Here is a 21,853-nt window from a genome sequence, read left to right on the forward strand (position 1 = left end):
GCTATCAACTGCCTCCACTCAATCGCCAGGTGAGAAGGCGTAGAGTTGACAGGTTCGGGTGGAGGACCCTCCCCTGCTGCTGTGACAGAAGATCCTCCCGAAGGGGCAGCTTGATCGGAAGATTGATGCTAATTTTCAGAAGCTCAGGATACCTAACTCTCCTTTGACAATCCAGAGGCACAGGAATGACTTGGGACCCGTCGTTCCTGATCTTCTTGAACACTCTGGGCAGATGTTTTATGGGCAGAAAGGCGTACAAGAGGCTTGATCGCTACTCGCGATGAAATGCGTCAACGAGCGATAGCGGCCTGGAAACTCTAACGCACAGAATGGTGGACAGTGTGCGTGATCTTCGGGGGTGAACAGATCTAACCAAGGCTCTCTCCACTGCTGAAAGAGACCTTGCACCACCTTGAGTGGAGACACTATTCGTGATCCGCTGGGCATCGACAGCCGAGTGTCCGCCCAGTCGTTCAGAGAACCTGCCAGCTGTTGAACCACCAGGGTTATGCCCTGAAATTCCACCCAAGTCCAGAGACGCAGGGCCTCTTGACAAAGGGTCCATGATCTCATCCCGCCCTGCTTGTTGCAGTACCACATAGCGGTGGTGTTGTCCATGAACACTTGCATCAATTTCCCCTTGACTGAGGGAAGAAATGCTTTCAATGCTAGTCGGATCACTTAGAGCTCCAACAGGTTGATGTGGAGTCTGGATTCTGTTGGGGATTGGAGTCTGGATTCTGTTAGGGATTAGAGTCCTCTGATCTCCACCTCTTGCAGATGCCCCCACCCCCCATCCCAGGATTGATCCATCTGTCACTACTGTGAGATCTGTTTAGGGAAAGTAGAGGGGCCTGCCTCTGACCCAATCGCGGTTCAGAAGCCACCACCGCAGGTCCTTTGCAGTTCCCTCGGAGATCTGGACAGTGTCAGAGAGATTCCCCTGATGCTGTGCCCACTGGAACCTCAGGTCCCACTGCAGAGCCCACATATGCCATCTGGCATATGTCACTAGCAAGAGATCATGAGGCCCAGAACCCTTAATCTCATTCTCATGAAATCCAGGCTCGAGGCTAAAATATCAGTATCATAGCCTGAATATCCTGGAATTGTTGCTCGGGAGGATATGCCCAGAACTGCACCCTGTCCAAAACAGCTCAGATGAAAGGGAGAGTCTGAGAACAAGGCAGGTGTGACTTCGGCACGTTTAAAGTGAACCCCAGCGAATGCAGAAGGACTGCTATAGTCCAGAGTTGGGAGTCAACAGTCTGGGACAAAGCCGCCTTCAACAGCCAGTCTTCGAGGTGGGGGAAGACTGAAACCCCCAGCCTGTGCAGACGAGCTGCGACCACAGACATCACCTTTGTGAACAACCAAGGGGGGCTGGTAAGGCCAAAGGGGAGCACAGTGAACTGAAAATGTGTGTGGCCTACCTAGAACCATATGTAACGCTTAGTGGGCAGGCAGGATGGGGATGTTAAAATACACATCCTGCAAGTCCAACGCTAAAATCCAGTCTCCTTGGTATAGGGCAGACTAGACCTGAGCCAAAATGAGCATCTTGAATTTCTTCTTCTTGAGGAAGAGGTTGATGGCACGACGGTCTAGAATAGGCTGAAGACCTTTGTTCTTTTTGGGTATCAGAAAGAAGCTAGAATACCAGCCACTGCCTACTTCTGATATTGGAACCCTCTCTATAATCCCCTTGAGCAGGAGAGCTGTAACTTCCTCTTGGAGCAAGATTAGATTATCCTTTGTCAGCCGTTCTTGAGATGGCGGTAAAGCGGGAGGGAAAGATTGAAAAGGAAAGTAGTAACCCCTCTGAATTGTCTGCAAGACCCATTTGCCCGATGTTATGGACTGCCAGTGGAGATGATGTTGGATTCTTCCTCCAATTGGGCACCCAAGGCCTTGCAGAACTAAAAGTAGGAGGGCTTTGAGGCTGCAGCTGCCACAGAGTTGGTGGTGGATGACTTCTGGCTACCATTCCAATGAAATAGTGATGCACAGTGCTCACGTCCCCGCACAACTTGGGCAGCTTGCAGGGGACAGTGGCTGGGAAAGGGCGGCATGGTTGAAAGCCCCATCCATAGCCACAAAAGGGGCGAAAAACAGACTGGGCACGAGGTATCAATGAGAGCAGCCTGCGAGTCCTTGAGGCGCTCCAGAGTCCTGTCTGTCTTCTCTATCCAAAGAGAAGAGTCTCATCGAAGGGCATGTCCAGAAGGTTGGTCTGGACATCCCCCAAAAAGCCAGTTGTTCTCAGCCAGGCGTGGCACCGCAAGTTTACGGGTGACCAAACCACTCTACCCAGGTAGTCAGTTGTATCCACACCACACCTAATGGTGAACTTTGCTGCATCTTTCCCATCTTTCACTGCTTTGGATAGTTTTGCCTGGGCCTCTTCTGGGATCTGTGACAGCACCTGTGCAACAGTTTCCCATACAGTTTGGGAGTAACAGCCCAAAAGGCATGCAGTGTTCGCTGACCACAATGCTAGGCTGGTGGAAGAAAACATCATCTTCCCAAGTGTGCCAAGCCTCTTGGATTCCTTGCCTGGGGGAGAGGCAGCGAACGCGCCGTGGGAAGTTGAGGCTTGGACTACCGAGCTCTCAGGGTTGGGATGTTGGTTGAAGAAACTAGGCTCACCTGGGGCAGGGCGATGTCAGCAAGCTATTGTTCTGTTCACAAGAGCCCGGTGCTAGGCTTGGATCAAGTTCCTAGAAGGGAATACTTCAGTGCTTCATTAAAGGGCATAAGGGATTCGGTTAGGGAAGCCACAGGCTGAAGCACTTCGGTCAAGGTTAGTCTTGACCTGCAACAAAGGCAGTTTCAGATCTAGGACCTCCGCTGCCCTCTTCACCACCATTGCATACGATGCACCCTTCTCCATAGTCAAGGTAGGTACAGAGCACAAACCAAAATCTGGAGAGGTGTCCAATCCACTGGCCTCTGCTTATTCCTCATACCAGACCAAATTCTCACTAGAGGTGTATAACTGGTGTTCTAAAGGGTCCAGAAACCACTTCCACTATTCCCCCATGCCTGTCTGCTCTTCAAAAGGTTCAGGCAATGATATAGGATCAATGGGCCCCGTTGCCGTTCTGAGTCGTCGGGGAAAGAATGGGGCTAGCACTGCAGGTGCACTACCATTGCGCCGGGACTGGGACTGGAACTGGAGAAGGTTGCGTTGGCACGACCGGTGCCGATCCAGATTTGGGATTTGACACACGAGACCCTGCGAAGACCAGAGAAGTCAGTACAGAACCTGATGCAGCTTTCCCCGACCCTGAGGGGTCGACCTGCTCAAGTCCTTGGCGCATGGCCTTGTCAAATCATTTCATTTGAGCAGGGGTCGCTCCGGCTGCAGTCCAGGATATTCGGGGAGGCGCAGAGTCTGACCTGGCAATGGCTCCGCAGAACCATGCCTGAAAGTCGATTATCCTCACTTGTCTTGCCAGCCGGCGGACAAGGTGAAGTTGAAGTCCGTTTGGACTTCCACTTTTTGTGCTTCTTCCCCGAGTGTCCCGAGGACTTAGAGTCCAACGAAAAAGACTTTGGGCAGCAATCTCCTCCTTGATCGAGACCTCCTTGGAGTCGTGCTAGATGGTGTCGACTGCCAGTCCACAAGCAGTTTTAGGTACCGCTCTCTTAAAGCCTTCGGCCCCATGCTCCACCAATCTGAGCACTGCATTGAGTCATGGCAGTGCTTGAGTTACAATAAGCACACAAGGTCGGTAAAAGACATGGCGCGTGACAGGCACCACGCGGCCTAAACCCTACCTTTCTAGATGAACATTCTCGACACACAGGAAAAATGCTTCAACAAAATGTCGAGAAAAGTCTGTCAAAAAGAGACAGAGGGTTAGCTCTTTTTCGGATCAGCGCTAACTGGCATGGAAAGAAAATAACTGACGGCGCGTGCCTATATAAGTGACCATGATATCACATCCGGTGCCAATGACCCCACGTGGAACTAAACTGACCCACCCGACAAGGCACAGGGGTACTGCTCATTCAAAAGTTTCCGGATCCAGTCTGATGCCAGGGAAATTCAAAGGAAAGGAATATGCAACAAGAAATCTCCATCAGATAACCCTTCAACTAGATGTCACCGGGTTAAGGGGACGACACAACGTCTGCATGACTGGGTCGAAGATCCAGAGTGCAGATCCTGCTGTAACAATGTCTAATTTCAGGCTTCCCCGATAAAGCAGAGAGCAACAACATCGAAAAATTCAGAGAATTTTGTGAATACTACTCTGAAACCAGGAAACCTGCCCCCTCACTTTGTTGTTGAGAGGGTTTACAGGGTGCCGGGAGCCCCACAGAGGCCAGGTGCGAGATCGATCATTACCCGTATCCTCAACTTCCATGGCCGTGATGCCATTCTCAAAGTGGCCAGACAACGTGGCCCGCTGCACTTTGAAAAACCAAACGATTATTGTGCTTCCAGACTACACCCAAGAGGTCCAGGCCAGGCAGAGATCATTTCACAGAATAAAACAGCAACTCAGGAAACGCAACCTGCAATACTTAATGTTATTCCAGGTAAAACTGAGAATCCTGGAGGAAGGATGACACCTGGGAGTGACTGGATAACTGGAGTCCCACACAGAACAAGAAACAGAGGGGCCTCCTGGGGCTACAAGACAAAGTGGGCCAAGAAGGAGAACGGGCAGCCTACGGAGGAGAAACAGCAGAGAGGTCTATTCCAGGGGGGTTAGATTGACTCTTCAACAGCCCTGATAGCTCTTGAAGTCCTGGCCTGGAAGAAGTTGACCCCGAAAGATTGACAGAGGCTGCTAGGATCAGAGAGGCAGGGCTTTAACACAAAACAAGCATCAGAGACAGGACCACATTGTACTGACTCACCCCCAACATGGGAAACTGGGTCTGGTGAACACATAAGAGTAATCAGGTTTGATGTTGGGTCTGTGTGGGCACAGATGCCTCATGCATTGGGGATGCGAGTAGTTCCATGCCTGTAGCATGAGGCAGTAGAGTGTGGGGAGTTTTTCACGTGGAAATTGACACTAAATCAGCTACACAGAGTGAAAGGCTGACTAGGACTACCTATCACTTTTAAGGGATGAGGGCTGGAGAAGAACCTAACTCTCAGAAGTATCTTGCCTTCCTCTACTGGAATGAACTAGTGGATAGACTAAAGAAAGGGGGTATCAAGTTTCTTGCTAAGACACAATCCAGACATTATTATGTCGAAGGAAACTCATTTGGTTGGGAATCACTGTGCCATTTTGGGTAGATGACTACACAATCTTCTGACTTTTGATTCCCAACAAGCTCCAGACGTTAGGCATAATAGTCTGCAGATCACTCCCACCAGTGGTATCCAGGACTTGGGTGGATCTGGATTGGTGTTTAGAAGTGATACAGAGGAAATGAAATGGGGAGCCTATGCCAGTCAGAAAATGGGGGACTGGTTGATTCAGGATCTAGATATAACAATTCTCAGAGAGGACCTCAATCTCATTATGAAGGGCGAGTTCAATAGGCTTAACAGGCACTTTCTAAAGTTGGGAAGGATAACCGGTTGCAGAAATTTACTAGAGGTTTGGATCTGGGGGACATTTCAAGGGAGGTACATCTCACAGATAGACCGTATTTGTTGGATGCTTTTGGGATTGTGGGCTCCTTGCCAGGCTTGATTACGTTTTGGTCCATAGATCTTAAGGGCGATGGTATCAGGATAGGGGATTTTTGCCTAAGGGCATATATGATCACTCCCAACTACGCATGTGACTTACAGACTGTGATGCCCGGAGTGGAGAGGAGACTTAATCCTTGGGAGCGGAGTGACTGACACAAGGAAATTGCTTACTCTGAAATGTACTTCAAAGAGAAAGTGTGCTCCGTCACGTCAGGGGTGATCATTTAGGAAGCATATGAGGCAGTGACGAGGGGATGTTTAATATCACACATCACATGAAAAAATAAAGAAAACAGAACTGGTAGACTGGGAGGTGGAGTATGCCCGGCAACCACAACCAGACTTGAAGCACAGAATTGATATACCTTGGGACAAGTACAGGCGACTGGTCAAAAAAAAGGCGAGGGAGCAATGTAGGTATAAGCAGCACAAACTGCACGAAGTTGGTAATAAGGTCAGTACACTGTTTCAGTACACTGTGGCATGGTGGGAAGAAGGGGTAGGCGCTGGATGCGTAGGGTGGTGAGTGACAGCAGAGAAGTGGTTCACATGGTAGAAGGCATAGCTCATGTTTTTGCATCACATATAAAAGAATTAGATCACCATGGGTCGGGTGCTTTTTAGAAAAGCTATTGGATTTTGTGGGCGACAGCCCAACTCCGGATCTCAGTCGAGATGACTCAGCACTACCAGATAGGGAAATAAGTGTGGTAGAGATCTGAGAGGCAATATGGCAAAGTCAGAGGGGAAAAACTCCAAGACCAATCAGCTTCCCTCCTGAGTTCTTTAAATGCTTGGGAAGATAGGTGGGGGAACCACTATGTTGCATGCTGTAAGAGGCCATGTCACTGGGAGTTTACCCAGCGACCTCAAACAAGCTACTGTAGAACTAATGCTTAGAGGGCAATCCTGCTTCTCTTATAGGCGTATTGTTCTGCTAAATACGGAGGTCCTGGTGAAGGTACTGCCCAATTGTTTAAAACAGGTATTGATAAATTAATAGCATCTGTTCATGCCATTGAGATTCGCCTGTCACAATCTTAGGCAGCTTTTCAGTTGTCTGTCAAACCAGCGAGCTGTTCTGGAACCAGTGATAATGCGAACCTTAAATGCTGAAACGCCTTTGATTCGGTGGAGTGGGACTATTTACTGGTTGCCCTGAAATAGGTTTGGGTCGGAGTTCCTTTCTTTAATACCACTTTTACATACCAACCCAGTGCCCAGAGTCAGGGTAAACAAGACGACGTCCAGGGAGTTTGGTTATGAGAGGGGGACGAGACAGGGTGGCCCCTACCCCCCTTGTTGTTTGCCTGGCATTGGAGCCTCTCGTATGTTGGCTGCGGGTAGATGCCCAGATGCAGAGATTGGAATGTGGCCCAGACTGGGAGGACATCATATACCTTGATGCGGGCAACATGCTGGGATATCTGGCTGACCCGTTGCACTCTGGCCTGAGGGCGCTTGCTATCTTGGGACACATTTGGGAAATAATGAGAGGTGGGTGCTTGTCTTAATTCCCACAGGTCAGTGACATTTCCGCTGAATCACTGGACACCACAGACTGACTGGCCCTAGCCCCTGCAATGGTCCATGAAGAGATTTAGGTACTTCAGAATCTTTGTGACCCTGGATCCAGATGAATTCTACCAGCTCCATTTGAGGAGAGTTTTGGATGAGTACAGATGAGATATTGAGCACTGGAGGAAACTAGCGATGTTCCTTATTGGTAGGGCAGTCTTACATAGAATGATCTTACTCCCTAAGTCCCTGTACATATTATATGGGGTACCGGATGCTTTCCTCCAGGCGTTGGATACAGTAACTTGGTCGCCTGCCACATGTAAAGTGGGGTGGAACTACAGGATGACAATGGAAACCCACCCTACCCAGTAGGACTCTGATATTCTGGTAGATCTAAAAAAGTTTGAAGGTGAGAAGCAGTGGGATATGATCGGAATAACTAACCCGAGTGACATTTGGGGAACCCACAATGCCAAAGTACGCCCACATGTTCAGCAATGTAGCAAAGATGGTCGGCAGGAGGGACAGCGCTTGATTATGGGAGTATGGGGGAGCAGAACAACTTCTACCCTGCAGCTAATGACAGGAGGTATGGACTGCTGCATGCAAGTCAAATGCACAGCATACAACGCCGCGGGATGCCCGCAAAGATTCTAAATGGTTTGAGATCCTTGAACGAGGGGAAGGGAGGTGGCAGGGGAGGTGTAGGATTTGTCTATAATCCGCAGTGCATGGCAATCCCGATTATACATGTAGGAAAGTGTTCTTTTTGACATGGTCACCCCCCTTTTTGCCTGGTAACTGATGTAATTTCAACTGAAAGTGCACTGAGTTTCTACTAACCGGGTCCCCAGTGCCAGATCTCTTTCCCAAAACTGTACAATTGCCTTCCTCAATTTGCAAAACCTTTAAACCCCTCTTTAAGTCCCAAATAAGTGGTACCCCTCGTACCTAGGCCTGAGATACTAAAGAGGATTCCTAAGGGCTGCAGCACGAATTGAGCCAGCCCTACGGGACCCCTCACCAAGCACATGCAAGACTGCCATTGCAGACTGCGTGTCTTGGTGCAGACAAAAGTGAAAAGACTTGTCACACATCCCATTGTGTGCCATGTCCCCCACCACTGCATACAGCATTTGTAAGTCACCCCAACAGCAGGCCTACCAGCTTAAAGGCGGGGTGCCAACTATTACATGTGAGGGCATACCTGCATGAGCAGATATGCCATGTGCTGGTAAGTCCTATTACTTCCAGTACAAGTGACCAGGAGAGCATTTTTAGGTCTCGCGCCTAGCGGTGCAGTACGCAGCACTGCTCGCGGAGCGCGAGACATTTAGTAGCTGTAAAACGGGGTTTCAGCACTGACCTAGGAATCGCACACGCTCGTGCGTGTGCTTTTCCTTTTGTGCAATGCGATTGGCCTTTGCAAGAGACTTTTTTATAAAAGACTGCGCGCAATTGTCCAAAGGCAGGCGCATTGCTCCGCCCATCGCCTATTGGTGTCTGTTACGCGCTTGGTGCACGTAATAGACACCAAAAGGCCATGTGGTTTTAATTATCGTGCCCAGACATGGGCGCGATAATTGAAAGCACATATCTCGCTGTGGCGCGCACCACTCGCGGGATTATTCTGTTTTTGGATCCATTTCCCAGGGAATCAAGTCAGCGGTCAGTGAGTTCTCAAAAGGATTGGTCCATAACTTGCTTCAGTCATCCCCATTTACATAAGGACTGTGACGCGGAAGTGGCAATGCTTCGATTGCTGAGAAGTAATCTCACTCAGTGCCATTCTTCGTCTTGCTCCCCCCCATGCATCACTGTGCAAGGGGACCACAAACAGGAGGGGTAGAGACATGCTCCAGAGGGGGGAAGGCAAGTAGGGGGCTCAAAAATCTTTTAAAAATGTTGTTACAAACAGGCTGCTTGGGTTCAAGGTGGTACTCACCCTCATTAGCATATGAAGAGTTGAGCTCAGTGTAACGGGATAACCGTCAAGTGGCGGCAGTAGTTCCTCCTCTTTGTCTGTGAGTCAGGGTCAATGAACCACAAAAAAACTGACACCTTTGACAGGTGGACTAACACATTTGTGTAAATCCGCGGAGTCAAGCAATAACACAAACCGGTTCCTGGCGTGAGCCACATGGAGTCCGGATTCCTGTCACTGTTAATAATACTGTATTTAATTTTTTGATGGTGATTGATTACCCGTACCCCAAACCAGAGCTGGGAGTTCGGGGTGGATCGGAATAAGAAAAGAATTGTTTGTTATTTAATTATTAGTAGCCTTATTGTTGCTTTTATTATTAATTTGTTATAAATTGACCTGTTAGTAGAAACGATAAAATAATAATAAAACAATAATAATGAGACCTGCGGTTTTATTTAATTAGTAGGGCTGTATAATTATTTTTAATATTAATAATATTCATAATATTAGTGATAGATAGCTGTCCTTACACTTCTAAAGTGCTCCACACCCTTGCCTCGACGTCTGTGCACAGATGCCGTCGCAACAGGGGGTACACGTTTCCTTGGTGGTCCTCCGGATGCCTTAAAATGATATAATGCAGCGCGTGAGCCCACCATAAAGAGACCCCACAACATGTCCGGCTGCAGCCTCAGCCTCTTTAAGAGTGGTACACCCCCCCCACCCTCTCAAGGCGGCGGCCGGCGGTACTGCACTCGGGCTCACGCACGGCGCGGCTAGACCCAGCTAGAGCAGCCGGTGCTGTGGAGAAGACGACGGTCCGGAAGCGAGGGGTCCCCCGTTCCCACACAGCACCCTGGCATCAGCAGCGGCTCCCCCCGCAGCACACGGAGGAAAACCCCGGACTCCCACCACAGGGGCTCACAAGACATGATGTACAGGGAGGCACTGGATTTCAACTATCACCGACCTCCCAGGGCGGGATAGCGGCTCCCCCTCTCCACCACCTGCATCTACCCCCGGGACTGGAGGACAGTTTGTGGAATGAGTGCTGGGGGGCGTGCGAGTCCCCCTGGCTGCCTGCACCTTGTCCGGGATGCTGAAGGGATGCTGCCTGTGAGGACCTGGGCTGCTTAACACAACCATCTCAACAACAAGCATTTGCAATGCAATAGGTCTCGCATTATGAAACTTTGAGCTATTGGTATTGTAAATGACACATTTTTTATTTATGTGCAAGTCGGGCCGGCCTCTTCTCCGCAGCCACCAGGCTATTTTGTTATTTTGCTGTCACAGTCTTTCAGTCAACACCTGAGACAATGAGCCGTGATTAGCCGCTTCACCATTGCCAATGGCCTGCCATTCATAATCTATTGTTTAAGACATGGCCCCTGTGTGTTTTCAAATTAGATGTTCATTGTGTCGAAAGATATCTGGTCTCCTATTGCCAAATGTCATAAAACAACCTGCCAGTTGTGGTTCTGTAATTCTCAAACCTGACTCCATTTTAGTCTTGCCCTCACGTAGGCCTGTGAAGTAGGCCCAACGAACAAGTGGCCTGGCCTTCTGAGTTCGTGCATATATTAACTTGGGTTTTTCTGACTCTGAATGAACTGCAGAGAGAGTGACCCTTTTCACCTGAAACTGACCTTTTGCAAAACCTGTTTCGCTAGCTGATCGTTGTCTGAGTTTTTCAATCACTGTTCAGGACCTTGTTAACCTTTAGTGTCCTTGCACATATCTTATCCTAAACAATATCTAAATTGTTTCTTTCCTTACGACTTTCTTTTCTAAACATGGGTTTTTGCCATTCGTCGGGACTGCCATCTGGTGTTGCCTTTCACGTAGGCCTCAGAAGTTAGTCTGCGAGCAAAGCAGTCTGACCTTTTGTGGGTCATGTATACATTAACTAAGGTTTTCTTCGTGCGCTGGAGTTAATTTCAGAAGCTGGCCTTTCACCTGGAATTGACCCTGCCAAGCCAATTTCCCTGCAAGATCGTTATCCACTTTCCCAATAACCATTCAAGACATTTGTTAACTTTTAAGTTTCTTTTTTCTGTTATCTTGCACATTATCTGAAACTACTTTTCTTTACTGTTTCTTCATTTTATGGGTTACGCTTTCAATTAAGGGTTTGTCTGGGCCTTCCAGATTATTATTTAGATATGCCTAAATATTAACTTGTGGGTTGGGACACTGTAAAATGAGCTTTACTGTTTGATGCTGTGTGATGTCATGTATTTTCTATTGGTTGAATTTTGGTGCAGGGGCGTGCATTTTAAATGTACCTTTTTGTGTATAAATAGGGATGTCTCGCCTTAGTAAAATTGAGCAGTTTCCTGAGTTCTATACCATGTTGTATTGCTGGGATTTCTGCTACTAGCTGCAGCTAATAAATTTGATCTCCGACGCCACCTAGAAGTATTCTGTGTTTCTGTATACCAAGGCAAGGGAACCCAGAGGACTTTGGGCGTGTCCCTGGTGCCGCTGGGTATTTGATAACCCAGTTCTTCACAGTCGCTCTGCACAAAAACACGTCAATTATTCATAATCCGCACGGACCGTGCTTGTGTTACCCTGTTATCTGTAAAAAAGATGTTATTTGTGCGGTACTACTGTAAACGTGTTAAAGAGTCTATTTACATGGGTAAGAATTTATTTACGTACCGCAGCTCTCGCTTGTGAGAACTGACAGATTTCGCTCTTGTTTTGGCCGTAGTAGCTCGAGTAAACGTTAACTTTTTTTTAAAAACAGACCGAGCTAAGTTTTGAGGCACGGTGTAGGTTTGCTAACATTGTTGTAAGAGTCCTGTTTGTAAGAACAGTCTGTTAAAAGACTACCAGTTCTGAAAACATAAAGAGCGGGCGTATTACAGTTTTGCGAAGAAGCCCAGTGTGGTGTGGCCAATAAGTGTCGAAACCATAAAAGGCACAATCAAAGATGTGCCATACCGAAGACACTGTACCTACTGACGCGAGAGCGCCATAAACTGCCCCGTCAAGCTCCCCCACCCCCTGCTCTCACTAAAACATTCAGCTTGTTTTGGACGGAGACATACCTGCCCCTAACTCACCACTGAATAGCAATGCAAAATATAAATATATATATATATATATATATATATATATATATATATATATATATATATATATATATATATATATATATATATATATATATATATATATATATATATCACTTTAAATGCAAATAACGAGCAGGAAGTGCCACAGACTGTGCAAACTGGAGGTAGGAGACTCTGGATGGCCACAGACACCCCCCTCGTCCAACCAATGAAAACCAACAGACACTTCAGCCACCGGAGTTATGCCAAGCTCTAATTTTTTTAACTTCGTACATCACCCTTGCACCAAACTCATTTTTTAAAAACCTTATTTGCATCAGTGTTTCCTTTGTTAGCAGCACAGCACACACTAAAAAGAAGCATATGCAATGCAATAGGTCTCGCATTACTGAAAGTTTGAGCTATTGTTGTTGCATTATTATTTGCAAAGCCAATAGCTCAAACTTTCAGTAATGCAAGAACTATTGCAAATGCTTGTTAAATGTGTAAGCACCACTCTTCCAGAGACCATCCTCGGCAGAGAGGTTGGTGACTGAGATAATTCCAGTGTGTACAGTAACTACTGTTATGAAACATACTAGAATTAGGAGCTTGTTAGCTCACACAGCGCACCCACAGTTTTCCCCTCATATGTTTTAGTATATGAAACTGGCCATAGCATCTTTGGGGAAAATGTGGGGTAATTCACGGGACATACAGGTTAAAGTGCAGCGAGCACCAAAATCTGCTTGTTATTGCCCATTATCGAGGACAAACTCATAACTGGATGTTATTTACCGCACTCGATAAACTCCTACCCAGCGGAGTCAGATTTTATTGGGACTCCAATATCTGCCCAAACATGTGGCCACTCCAAAAGGAAACGTTTGCACAAGGAGGTTTGAATATTTGGCATCTTCAGGACTTCTTTCTCTTCCGATATCGAGCAAATTATCTAAGTAAGGTAGTATGCGAGTTTTGTCACCTGCCCACACTACATCTAATTCTGCATTATACCGTATCACAGCTGTATGTTACAACAAGTCAAACATGATTCTTTGGTGGATTCCATTTAATTAAAAAAGCCCACCTTTCTAATATCACTTTCTCAACCTGCATTTTCAATCAATGAAGTTCCCAAACCCGTGCAAAAACCGTTCTTAAAATCCTTGACTTACCTTCGGAAGGTGCTTCATAACACACATGACTACAGGTTGTATAGATGGCATTTTCACCAGGGAGAAACACTTTTCAAGTAGCTCTTCCAGTTTGCTGTACCTAGAAAATGGTTAAACCGATGCTGCATGACACTCATTTAAAACGTGGCAACTCGTATTAATCATACTGAAATGGGTGCTTTGCTCCTGCCTTACAGACGTGTGAGCACTTACGCAATAGTTATACACATTTGGGCCCAAGAATCAGCTCTATTTGGTTGGTTGGTACAGTGAAATGGGATGTTTTAACCATTTGGTGGCTATACGAAAATGCAGTTGTACATATGGCTCCAAAACATCCGCCTGCTTCAATTCCAAGCGTTACAGTTAGCCAAATTACGGGCCTATGGAAAATAAAGACCAAATTGTAACAGGATTTTTTGTAGTGGATGGTCCACACTGCTTGATTAGCAACTAAAACCAACATGGATGTTACATAGTTGATAGAAAGCAATGTCACAACTAGACCATTTACTTCTGCCAATTTCTCTATACATTGTGGTTTTCTAGAAGCCCTACGAGGTCACTTGCTTTATCCTGGGTGCCTGCAATTCTAACTACATAATGAAACTCACACATTTTGAAATTTGCACCATTCAACAGATGGATTATCACACCAGCTGGCACTATTTCCAATGTTAAGCTTTAACCCAGCTCATATCAAGCATTCAGGCACTCAGGAAATATAACCCAACGGAAAGCTACCTTTGTAAACGCAGTGTTAGATTGCTACAGTTATGGGGGAGAATATCAAAGTAAGAGTGAAGTTAATTAGGATACTAAACTACTGTGATCTCACCACACAGAGAGGAAACCGACATCTTCAGAACAAGGGTAGTAGAACAAGTTACTTACCACTGGTAATGCTCGGTAGAGACAGATATTTTAGCGGAATGGGTCATTGGCCTACACATACCCTCGCCAGTGAAATACCCATATGAACTCTTAAATCCACACTCCAGGAAAACTTCAACGGGTGTGCTAGAGGGAATAACTGGCGGCAAATGGGGTAGGGCCTTGGAACCAGAAGGCTCACATGAGCTAACAACTCTTCGCATGCACATACAGAGGAAGGTCAACACGGACACTTAAAGATGCTGCGCAAACAAGCTAGCCTGGCTGATGAGGGGTGATATCCCGAACCGGGTCCCAGGATGCTTGCTTCCAATCCAGGGAGAACCTGGCTTTGTAGTTCTGGCTGGATTGTTCCCATGAGAGCACAGCCAATACTGATTTGCATATGACTGGGTCTAAATTGGGGTGTCATGGTGAGAAAAAGAACTACGGATTCAACCCAGATCTCTTGACTGGGGATGAATGTTCGAGTCATTCAGCATTCCGTCCATCATTTGTTTCCATAGCATCCGCCACTCAGACACACAGCTTCTTGGGAGCGCAGGCACCCACCGTACCCAAAGACAGAGATATAGGGCCTAGTCTTGTGAGATGCTACACTCATTTGACCCCGAGATCAAACAAATTGCTATCAGTACTCTCCTGGAATGTGGCCGGTCTAAACAGGATTAAGTCGAGCAGGCAAGCTCTGACCTACCTGGAAACAAACAAAATACTATTCCTCAATGAAACCCAGGAGCACGCCCCCAAGTCTTTGCCGGGGTTATATAAGATTTTTACACCTGCACTATGAACTTGCCTGTTAGGCCCTCCGACAGGCGCCCAATCAATTTTTTTTTAATTTTTTTTATCAAGCACACAACCAACTTAGAGGCCGCCAAAATGGTCCTCACCAGCAATGCGGCCCAAGCAGCCCCTATCAGAGGCCTGAAACTTAAAATGGAAAGCCACCGATCTAATACTGGCCAATTGATACATCAACGCTGCAAAAAAACACAAGCTGACGATAATCCGACAACTTCTGGACAGTCGAGACATGCTCATTCTGGAGAACACTGGACATTGAATCATAATGGTGGGTGATTTTAAAATCAGTAACTTGGGGAAGACACCGGACAGCGTCTCTGGGGAGAGAGGGAGGCATATTACACAGGAAGTTTTGTCAACCTACAAACTGATTGCTGGGATAAGCACAATGAGAGATCTTAGCAAAAGAGAAGGAATGGTCATTTCCCCAGACTTGCAAACACCGATCAACCATTGATTATCTCTTTCTTTTTCAGTCCCTAGCCTGGCAGCTAATGCACTTCTAAATCAAAGAAAGGTTAAAAAGTGGTCGCAACCCACTAAAATGTATCTTGGATCTCCAAGTACAACTCTCCGTGGAGAGCAAGCAAGTGGGTAAGTCAACAGTCGAAGATAATGTAAATGATGATCAAAAGAATAAAGTGGAGACCAGAGCATACCGCACCAGTTATCGCCTGGCTAAGCAAACAGGGGCCCGTAGGAAACCTGAGGCAACAGGACTCGGCCCTCCAGTGATGGGAGAAGGCCATGGAGGACTTCAGATCTCTTCTGAAGGGAGAAGGAATCAGGCCCATCACGATACAACCCGGTGGGGGCCAGAGACTCCCAAATCAATACAATAAAGCCATTATTGTTGTATGAAGCGACCTCCTCAGAGGGCGGCGGTCTCACTAAAAACTTTCAATAAATACAGCAGCGGAGGTCAACTGTAAGACAAGAGACTAATCCTTAAGAAAACAGTCTGGGAACATTTGGATGAAAGGAACCAAAAGGAATGAACAACCATATTTCAGGTGCTGCAAGACCGAAACCATGCATCCTTCAAGGAGCATGTGAATAAACTAAAGAGCTGTTAGGAAGCAAAGGAGAATGGGGTCTCACAAGTTGCTTGGGTCAGGCATTTAACCGAGTCCTACATCGACAATCTGGTAGCCCGGTCAGCCACCAGTCAGTCTGGGGCTAAGGTTGATAAGCAAAATTGATGTTTCTACTGGAAAGCCAGCCACCTGGCCAATATATAGGGCTAGCTCAGGGAATGATCTACCTTCACAACCAAGTGAGGTCCATTATGCAGTAGCCGAACAAACGAGCAGCAGGAAGGTTGAAAGCATCATCACGCATAAGAGAAAGGATGGGGCTCCCAGTCCCAATGATTTACCTGCGTCCCCGTTTAAATGTGCCCATGATAACTGGACAAGGATGCGGACTCCACTTTTCAACCGTGTATTGTGATAGACCCTCTCCAGAGTTCAGGGACCATCATCTGCCCCATATACAACAAGTATTTGCAATACATTAGGTCTCGCATTTACGCAAGTTTGAGCTATTGGTATTATAAATGACAATGCCTTTTATTTATGTTTTGGTTTTTACAATGCCAATAGCTTCAACTCACGTAAATGCTTGTTTCATCCCAGCTACTTGGCGCTGCCCTGCATGGGAATTTCTACCTGGAGAATGAAAATGCTGTCCAGAACTGCCCATTCCTTCCTGGCTTCAGTAACCTTGCCTGGCCTCTACTTTTAACTTTACTTTATCAGTATCACAGAATCAGTACTTCAAGGTTATTTTTTGCTAAAATAGACTTCTGGGGGACAGTTCCATGGATTTACAGCACAGTCAGTAAATCAAGGCCATTACACTACAAGCTTTTGCTCATAGGCAGGACCACTGGAATAACGCAATATTGTGGCCGCCACTTTCTCGGAGTATTTACATATTTTCCACACTTGCCACATGATTCAGATCTTCTGTATCAGTTGCAAACATTGATTCTAGCTCAGATGGCTCAAAAGAGGCTTTAAAAAGCATCAGAAGTGGTCCGCCGGTGGGACAGACGCTTTGCACAGATTAACTGTCACCATTTCGTTTCGGACGGCTGTATTCGGGTGTTAAGAGTGCTGCTAATGAGGAGAAACGTTTGCCCAGACAGTACTACTGTGTTGTAAAATGACAAAAGAGCAAAATATTGCGACAGAATGTGCCATATTACGCTGCATCATTTCACCTCTTCTGTGTCTGATTGCGTTTGTACCTCTCCAGTCCCTGCAGCACCTGTTCTGACCTGGGTCTCAGGGTCTACAACAGCTCTGCTGACCTGGTTGTGTGGCTCTACAGCAGCTCTGCTGACCTGGTTGTGTGGCTCTACAGCAGCTCTGCTGACCTGGTTCTCTGGCTCTACAGCAGCTCTGCTGATCTAGTTCTGAGGATCTACAGCAGCTTGCTGGCCTGGTTCTCTGGCGTTAGAGCGGCTTTGCGGACCTGGTTCTCTGGCACTAGAGCTGCTCTGCTCACCTGGTTCTCTGGCTCTACAGCAGCTCTGCTGATCTAGTTCTGAGGATCTACAGCAGCTTGCTGGCCTGGTTCTCTGGCGTTAAAGCGGCTTTGCGGACCTGGTTCTCTGGCACTAGAGCTGCTCTGCTCACCTGGTTCTCTGGCTCTAGAGCGGCTCTGCTGACCAGATTTTCTGGCTCTAGAACGGCTTTGCTGACCTGGTTCTCTGGCTCCAGAGAAGCTCTGCTGACCTGGTTCTCTGGCTCTAGAGCGGTTCTGCTGACCTGGATCTCTGGCCCTAGAGCAGCTCTGCTGACCTGGGTTTCAGGCTCTACAACGGCTCTGCGGACCTGGTTCTCTGGCTCTACAGAGGCCTTGCTGACCTGGCTCTCTGGCTCTACAGCAGCTCTGCTGACCTGGTTCTCTGGCTTTAGAGCAGCCCTGCTGACTTAGTTCTCTGGCTCTACAGCAGCTCTTCTGACCTGGTTCTCTGGCAACTCTGCTGACCTGGTTCTCTGGCTGTACAACGGCTCTGCTGACCTAATTCTATGGTTCTATAACAGCTCTGCTGACCTGGTTCTCAGGATCTGCAGCAGCTTGTGGCCTGGTTCTCTGGCTCTAGAGTGGCTCTGCTGACCTGGTTCTCTGGCTCTAGAGCGATTCTGCTGACATGGTTCTCTGGCCCTAGAGCAGCTCTGCTAACCTGGTTCTCTGGCTCTAGAGCGGCTCTGCTGACCTGGTTCTAAGAACATACAATGGTCCGAGACCTATAACTTGATATAAATGAAATGAATCAAACCTTAATTGATTAGAGAGCATATACTATTTATCACTGCTCAACCCAACTGATGAAGAAACATAAGAATTGCCAACAACAACACCACGGTCCAAGAATATATGCAATATTTTAATCTATTGTCATATATAGCATTTGTATTGCAAATTACACATTTTTATGTATTTTTTGAATTTTTATATATACATCTAGAATTGTAATAGTAATTGCCCCGTATATAGCGTGCAGTAGAAAAAGGGGTGTCAAAGAAAGTGCAAGTGATAGGGTGAAAAGGAAAAGAAATCACACATAATTGATAAAAACAACAATTTCTACTTTTTCAGAAAAATGCCAGCCAGTAAGTGCTGGATCAGAGAACCTGACCACATTCAAATAGTCCAAAAAGGCTTCTTAATCATTGTTATCAGACATAAGATGTAACCATTATCTGCACTATATCACAAGGGGAGGATATAGGTAGTGGTCCAGGTATTAAACAAAGTGTCGACGTTTCGACTCGTCTTGCGGCCTTGCGGTCAGTTGTGCCTGGGCCATGCGAGTCTTCTTCAGGACATATAAGACGGGGCAACGCAGGGTTATCTTGTTGACCCTGTGGAAAATATGAACGGGACCGTAAGAATTGGGGGTGTTGCCTAATTGATATAATGAGAACAGGGGTGTTAAAATTGCTTACCCTGTTGATGAAGTAGTAGTCGTTATTTACTCAAGTAGGGATTAGTCCATGTAGTCCACTGGCTTCTATTCTAAGCCCAGATACCAAAACCTGGTTTAGAAAAAATAATGGAGGACCTATGTAATAATTATATATATGGTCCTGTAGTCACAGTCATAACCAGGCCAAACATAAATGTTACCTGCACAATGAATCTGATGGGTATATGTTCCCAGGTGGATTTCAATGTAACCACGAGGCTGTAATAATCCATAACATACCCAAATTAGTAAAAGTTGAGTTTAGTGAAGATAATGAATTATAAATAATACTAAGTAAATTGGGCTCACCAGTTTATCAGAGTCCAAAGATCAATCAAGTGGATACTGTGTGCAGCTATTGTTAGAATTCCTCAAACTGTGGAAAAGAATAAAATGAAGCAATAGATGTAATAGCTTCCAAAGGAATCATATGTGCAATTTAGATAAAAAGTACACTCAAGGCATATTGGTTACCTTGTTCCATGGATTTACGTCCTGTTAATAACATCCCAAATCAGTAGTTGAATGGTCAGGCGTAAACCCACTGAGCTGGTTTAGTCGCAATAGTCAACTCCCTTTGATTAAGCTGTAAAAGTAAATTAAAAGAGGGGGGTTGCATATATGTTCAAAATGAGCCCGACGGTAAAGCGCTATCAGGACAGACTAAGCGCGCTTACCGGTATCACGGTCAGGGCTTCCTAATCGCCAACGTGCCTCCAAGCGTTAGAGTGGCAACTGCTCACTCCGAAAGCTAGCGTCTCACCGAGGCGCCATAATCCTCAACCGCGTCAGTAGCCGATTTCCGTCGAAAGCGACGAAGGACTACGGCAGAATCTCGCCGTTATTGGGGATTCTGGGCGCCCACAACAAACGTGTACAATTGAATAGTGATCACGCCTGATTTAGGCGTAATATGGGGCATTTAATCGCCGTTATGAAGCAATCATTCAATTGCATAATTTCAATTCCAATAATGCGGATAAAGCACGCCCAATTGATTGCACAATATTACTATACAATTAGTGATGAGATAAGTCACAGGAGCAGTTAATAAAGTACATATGTTGAAAATGGTGGCGGCCATCTTGGATTGGGAGTTAAATTACAGTAGGATAGTTCCATGGGTGTATACAATAAAAACATTTCTACACTATATACATATTTACATATTGCATATGCAAAAAAACATTGATTAATCACATTTGCAAATACTGAACAACAGAAATAAGCCTACACAACCATGTTAACAGTAGTAATCATTAAACAGACATTAAAGAACCGCAATCTGTCTATTTATTTCCTCCAACTCATTTAGTCCCTTCCTGGCTGTATCCAGGAGATATATCCAGCGGCATTCCCTTCTACTCAAGGTGCTTTGGAAGTCACCTCCTCGTTGGTTTTTTTGTACCTTTTCTATCACCCACCATTTAATGCTCTCAGGTTGGTGGTCAAAAGTAGTAAAGTGTTGTACGAGGGGTGCTCCCACAGTTTTGCAGCGTACCCGGCTTACATGTTGGAGAATCCTACACTTTATTTTCTGTATTGTCTGTCCCATTTACAAAAACCCACAGGGGCACATGATGGCATAAATGACCCCTGAGGTGTTACAGTTACTGTGTACTTTCAATGTGTGGACTTGGTCATTATGTGAAAAGGTGGTGCATTCCAGAGTCAAGGGACAAGCTTTACAGTTGCCACATTTCTTGTGGCCCATTACCGGGGGTAAACCCCATAGTGTAGTCTGAGAGGGAACTGTCAATACTGGGAGTAGTGATTTGACGAGATGATCCCTGATACTCCTGCCTTTTCTAAAGGCATGTAGGGGAGTCTGGAGTCCGCCTACTTCATCTTTTACCAGATGCCAGTGACGGTTTATGGCTGTTTTTATCTGGTTACTTTTGGTGTTAAAGGTTGTTACACACACCAACCTTTCTTCGCTTGTAATTTTCTCCTGTACGCCGAGAAGTTGATCACGATGGTTATGCCAAGCCCGCTTCCGCGCTTTTTTTAGCAAGCGTATGGGATAACCTCTCTCACTCAGTCTGGCAATTAGGAGGGATGATTCATCAAAGAAATCCTCTTTTTTAGTGCAATTCCTGCGGAGTCTCAGAAATTGCCCAAAGGGCAGATTATCCCTGAGATTCCGAGGGTGGTGACTGGAATACCTAAGGAACTATCCTACTGTAATTTAACTCCCAATCCAAGATGGCCGCCACCATTTTCAACATATGTACTTTATTAACTGCTCCTGTGACTTATCTCATCACTAATTGTATAGTAATATTGTGCAATCAATTGGGCGTGCTTTATCCGCATTATTGGAATTGAAATTATGCAATTGAATGATTGCTTCATAACGGCGATTAAATGCCCCATATTACGCCTAAATCAGGCGTGATCACTATTCAATTGTACACGTTTGTTGTGGGCGCCCAGAATCCCCAATAACGGCGAGATTCTGCCGTAGTCCTTCGTCGCTTTCGACGGAAATCGGCTACTGACGCGGTTGAGGATTATGGCGCCTCGGTGAGACGCTAGCTTTCGGAGTGAGCAGTTGCCACTCTAACGCTTGGAGGCACGTTGGCGATTAGGAAGCCCTGACCGTGATACCGGTAAGCGCGCTTAGTCTGTCCTGATAGCGCTTTACCGTCGGGCTCATTTTAAACATATATGCAACCCCCCTCTTTTAATTTACTTTTACAGCTTAATCAAAGGGAGTTGACTATTGCGACTAAACCAGCTCAGTGGGTTTACGCCTGACCATTCAACTACTGATTTGGGATGTTATTAACAGGACGTAAATCCATG

The 21,853-nt window shown here is 46.3% G+C and overlaps 1 protein-coding gene across 1 annotated transcript in view; it reads right to left on the reverse strand.

The window, feature by feature from the left end:
* Positions 1-21,853, reverse strand: part of NELFB (negative elongation factor complex member B) — a 253,623-nt gene that overhangs the window by 132,283 nt on the left and 99,487 nt on the right. Inside the window, exon 3 of the mRNA XM_086921137.1 lies at positions 13,363-13,462. Coding sequence (XP_086777263.1) covers positions 13,363-13,462 — 100 coding nt within the window. The remainder of the gene's footprint in view (positions 1-13,362; positions 13,463-21,853) is intronic.

Source organism: Lissotriton vulgaris, chromosome 5 (genome assembly GCF_964263255.1).
Source record: "Lissotriton vulgaris chromosome 5, aLisVul1.2, whole genome shotgun sequence".
NCBI lineage: Eukaryota > Metazoa > Chordata > Amphibia > Caudata > Salamandridae > Lissotriton > Lissotriton vulgaris.